Source organism: Ursus maritimus, unplaced genomic scaffold (assembly GCF_017311325.1).
Source record: "Ursus maritimus isolate PB19 unplaced genomic scaffold, ASM1731132v1 scaffold_14, whole genome shotgun sequence".
NCBI classification, from domain to species: Eukaryota; Metazoa; Chordata; class Mammalia; order Carnivora; family Ursidae; genus Ursus; species Ursus maritimus.
The window spans coordinates 60,060,929-60,064,883 of record NW_024423786.1 but is presented as its reverse complement, the minus strand read 5'-3'; the positions used below and the strand labels follow the sequence as shown (position 1 = coordinate 60,064,883).

The following is a 3,955-nucleotide window of genomic DNA, read 5'->3' as shown; positions in this document are numbered from 1 at the left end:
CCAGCCCTAATGTGTCCAGCAGCCAGGAAAACCTGGAGCCTGAGACAGAAACGGAGTCGGTTGTGTCTCTGCGGCGGGAGCGGCCTCGCAGGAGAGACAGCAGTGAGCATGGCGGTGAGGGGGGCAGGCCCCGAGGGCCGGGTATGCCGGGAGCTGGGGAGGGCTTGGGTCAGGCCCGAGCTATGCTAAAGGTGAGCAGCGCGAGGTCTGGGTTCTGAGGTTCCTGTTGACACGCAGCGGGGGGCCACAGGCCCAGTGGCCCCTCCAGGCTGGAGCGCCACCTGGCTGGGTACGAGAGCTCCTCCACCCTCATGACCAGCGAGCTGGAGAGCACCAGCCTGGGGGACTCAGACGAAGATGACACCATGAGCAGGTATGGCACCCGCCCCTTCTCTTCCCGCGTCCAGCAGCGCCTCCCCTCGCTCTGCCTTCTCTTCCCGCGTCCAGCAGCGCCTCCCCTCGCTCTGCCTGCGAGCTCCCCTTCCCGACCTCCTGACAGGTTCAGCAGCTCCACAGAGCAGAGCAGCGCCTCCCGTCTTCTCAAGCGCCACCGGCGGCGGAGGAAACAGCGGCCACCCCGCCTGGAGAGGGTGAGGGGGTTCTGGCGGGACAGCTGGACCTTGGAGAAGCTGGGGGCCCTGATTTAGGGGGCACAGGAAGTGCGACTCCGGGGCTTGTCCCCGGGTCATTGGAGGCAGCCCAGCTCCTTCCCGTGTCCCCCACAGGCCTCGTCCTTCAGCAGCGTCACCGACTCCACCATGTCGCTCAACATCATCACGGTCACGCTGAACATGGGTATGCGGGGGCACGGGGCCAGGCCTCCGGGGCGGGGGATCCAGTGCCGGGCGGGCTTCCCCTCGTCACATGCGCTCCCTCCGCAGAGAAGTACAACTTCCTGGGCATCTCCATCGTGGGCCAGAGCAACGAGCGGGGCGATGGCGGCATCTACATCGGCTCCATCATGAAGGGGGGTGCCGTGGCGGCCGACGGGCGCATCGAGCCGGGCGACATGCTGCTGCAGGTGGGCTGCGCTGGGGCTGTGGGGGGGGGGGCTGTCCGCCTTGCCTTCCTCTGACCTGCTGGCCCGGCTTCCAGGTGAACGACATGAACTTCGAGAACATGAGCAACGACGACGCAGTGCGGGTGCTGCGGGACATCGTGCACAAGCCGGGGTGAGCCGCCGGGCCGGCCGGGGCCCTCTGGTCTGCTCTCCCAGTGCCTCCGGCTTGGGCGGCGTGTGGGGCGGGGGGGGCGGATGCCGCATGACGTCGAGGGTCCAGGGAGTGTGCAGGGCAGAACCGCTTAGCATGACAAATCAGCGTGGGGCGAGGGAGTGCCTGCGTGACCCCCACCTGGATTGGGAGCTGGGGGGCCGCAGATGCCTCTGACATCCGCTTGACACGGTCTTTCCCCGTGTGTGGTGTGCATGCGTGTGCGTGTGTCCGTCCCTGTCCTTGAACAGCGTGGCGTGGCTTCCCTGTTCCTGGACCGGCTCCAAATGGACCCGTAGCGCATGTGCTCCTTAGTGTCTGTCAGCATCGTTTCTGGAGTTGTCCATGTCAGCGGGTTCCCTGCCCCGGACCCTCCCCGCCTCGGCCCTGTAGCCCAGCCCCGTGTGTGGTCTGTTCTCTGTCCCCTCCATCCGGCTTCCCAAGACCCGGCCCCGCCACCCCTGTGTGACTACTGCTCCCTTCCCCACAGCCCCATCGTGCTGACGGTGGCTAAGTGCTGGGATCCCTCTCCTCAGGCCTATTTCACTCTTCCTCGAAGTGAGTGCAGCAGGGGCAGGAGACTGGGGAGCTGGGGTTGGGGCTCCAGGTGACAGGAAGCGGTGGAGGAGGGTCAGGGCAGGGGGCTGGGAGTCTGAGTCAGGGAGCGGCAGGGAAACGATCACGGGGGCCTTCTCTGTCCCAGATGAGCCCATCCAGCCCATCGACCCCGCTGCCTGGGTGTCTCACTCCGCTGCGCTGACTGGCACCTTCCCGGCCTATCCCGGCTCCTCGTCCATGAGCACCATGACATCGGGGTCCTCTCTGCCTGAGGGTGAGCCCCCAGCCCACCTTACCCTCCCCTCCCTCTCACCTGTGCTGTGGCCTGCCGCTCCTTGGCAGTGGGCCCTAACTCTGACTCCTTGTTTCTTCTCGGACAGGCTGTGAGGGCCGGGGTCTCTCCATCCACACGGACATGGCGTCTGTGACCAAGGCCATGGCGGCCCCCGAGTCCGGGCTGGAAGTTCGGGACCGCATGTGGCTCAAGATCACTATCCCTAACGCCTTTCTGGGTATGGCTGGGTCCTGGACAGGCGGCCTGGGGCGGAGGCCCCAGCTGGGAACGGCTGGGCGGGGGTGAGGCCGGTGTTGGGGCCAAGAACCTGAGCGCCTCTCTGCTCCGGGTGCTCGCAGGCTCGGATGTGGTGGACTGGCTCTACCATCACGTGGAAGGCTTTCCTGAGCGGCGGGAGGCCCGCAAGTATGCCAGCGGGCTGCTCAAGGCAGGTCTCATCCGACACACCGTGAACAAGATCACCTTCTCCGAGCAGTGCTATTACGTCTTCGGGGACCTCAGCGGCGGCTGTGAGAGCTGTGAGTTTCTGTCCTGGCCCCCAGAGGGCGGCTCCCACCCTGCCCCTCCAGCCGCACCCCCCTGCCCTGGCTGGCGACTCCCAGCCGTGTTCTGTGGGCGAACTTGCGCTGGGTGCGGAGCTGGGGATGGGCTGTCTCCCAAGTCTCATGGGAGTGCGTGGGACTTGTGGCCCTGGGTGAGCTCTGCCCTCACGGCAGTGGCCCAGGGGAGTTTGCTGTCAGAGGGGCTTGTCTTCGGCCTCCCCCCCGCCCTGCGGGGATGGCTCTGGGGAAATGGCACCTCTTGAAGCAGGGACTCTTGGTCTCCTCTCCTGCTTTCCAGACCTCGTCAACCTGTCTCTGAATGACAATGATGGCTCCAGCGGGGCGTCGGACCAGGACACCTTGGCTCCTCTGCCTGGGGCGACCCCCTGGCCCCTGCTGCCCACCTTCTCATACCAGTACCCGGCCCCGCACCCATACAGCCCCCAGCCACCACCCTACCACGAGCTCTCGTCCTACACCTACGGGGGCGGCAGTGCCAGTAGCCAGCACAGCGAGGGTAAGTCACTGTCCAATGTCAGTGCTGCCGGAGGCTGGGGAGGGGGACACCAGGGAGGAGAGGCGGGGGCAGGGGCTGGGGAGGCCAAGGGAGGCTGGGCCAGGGCTCAGGTGGCCCCATCCCCTCCACCCCCACAGGGAGCCGGAGCAGTGGGTCAACGCGCAGCGATGGGGGAGCAGGGCGTACAGGGAGGCCTGAGGAGCGGGCCCCAGAGTCCAAGTCCGGCAGCGGCAGTGAGTCCGAGCCCTCCAGCCGCGGGGGCAGCCTCCGGCGGGGCGGGGATCCAGGCGGGGCTGATGGGGGCCCTCCCCCTTCCAGAGGCTCGTCAGGGGGTGCTCCCAATCTCCGAGCCCACCCTGGCCTCCATCCCTATGGACCGCCCCCCGGGATGGCCCTCCCCTACAATCCCATGATGGTGGTCATGATGCCGCCACCTCCACCCCCTGTCCCTCCAGCCGTGCAGCCCCCCGGGGCCCCTCCGGTCAGAGACCTGGGCTCTGTGCCCCCAGAACTGACGGCGAGCCGCCAAAGCTTCCACATGGCCATGGGCAACCCCAGTGAGTTCTTTGTGGACGTTATGTAGAGTGCACAGCGGGGGCCGTGTCGATCTCTTCCCTTGGCCTGTGCTTGGTGCTTCTGTGCGTCCTGTGCCCTCCGAGGGGCTTGCCACTGTGACTCTCACCAGCAGTGCCTGGTCCCTCCCCTTCCCTCGGGGGGTGTACAAGGGACCTTTGGTTATTTTTAGCTTTACTGTTTTTGTAAGCCTTTGGGGGGGGATTGAAATAGACTTTCGTACGTTTTTTGATTATTTTTTTAGTAGACACTTCCCTTT

The 3,955-nt window shown here is 66.0% G+C and overlaps 1 protein-coding gene across 4 annotated transcripts in view; it reads left to right on the top strand.

Moving 5' to 3' along the window:
* LOC103660462 (segment polarity protein dishevelled homolog DVL-2) overlaps window positions 1-3,932 on the top strand; it is a 10,996-nt gene extending 7,064 nt beyond the window's left edge. The window contains exons 4-16 of one of the 4 annotated variants that reach the window (XM_040629925.1): window positions 5-114; window positions 238-373; window positions 500-590; window positions 726-795; window positions 882-1,021; window positions 1,096-1,172; window positions 1,702-1,769; window positions 1,915-2,043; window positions 2,150-2,281; window positions 2,403-2,582; window positions 2,905-3,123; window positions 3,261-3,356; window positions 3,579-3,932. In XM_040629925.1, the coding sequence (XP_040485859.1) occupies window positions 5-114; window positions 238-373; window positions 500-590; window positions 726-795; window positions 882-1,021; window positions 1,096-1,172; window positions 1,702-1,769; window positions 1,915-2,043; window positions 2,150-2,281; window positions 2,403-2,582; window positions 2,905-3,123; window positions 3,261-3,356; window positions 3,579-3,706 (1,576 nt within the window). In that variant the 3' untranslated portion in view covers window positions 3,707-3,932. Of the gene's footprint in view, window positions 1-4; window positions 115-237; window positions 374-499; window positions 591-725; window positions 796-881; window positions 1,022-1,095; window positions 1,173-1,701; window positions 1,770-1,914; window positions 2,044-2,149; window positions 2,282-2,402; window positions 2,583-2,904; window positions 3,124-3,260 lie in introns of all 4 variants that reach the window. The other 3 variants (XM_040629924.1, XM_040629923.1, XM_040629926.1) reach the window with 3 other exon arrangements.
* The last annotated feature ends 23 nt before the right edge of the window (window positions 3,933-3,955 follow it).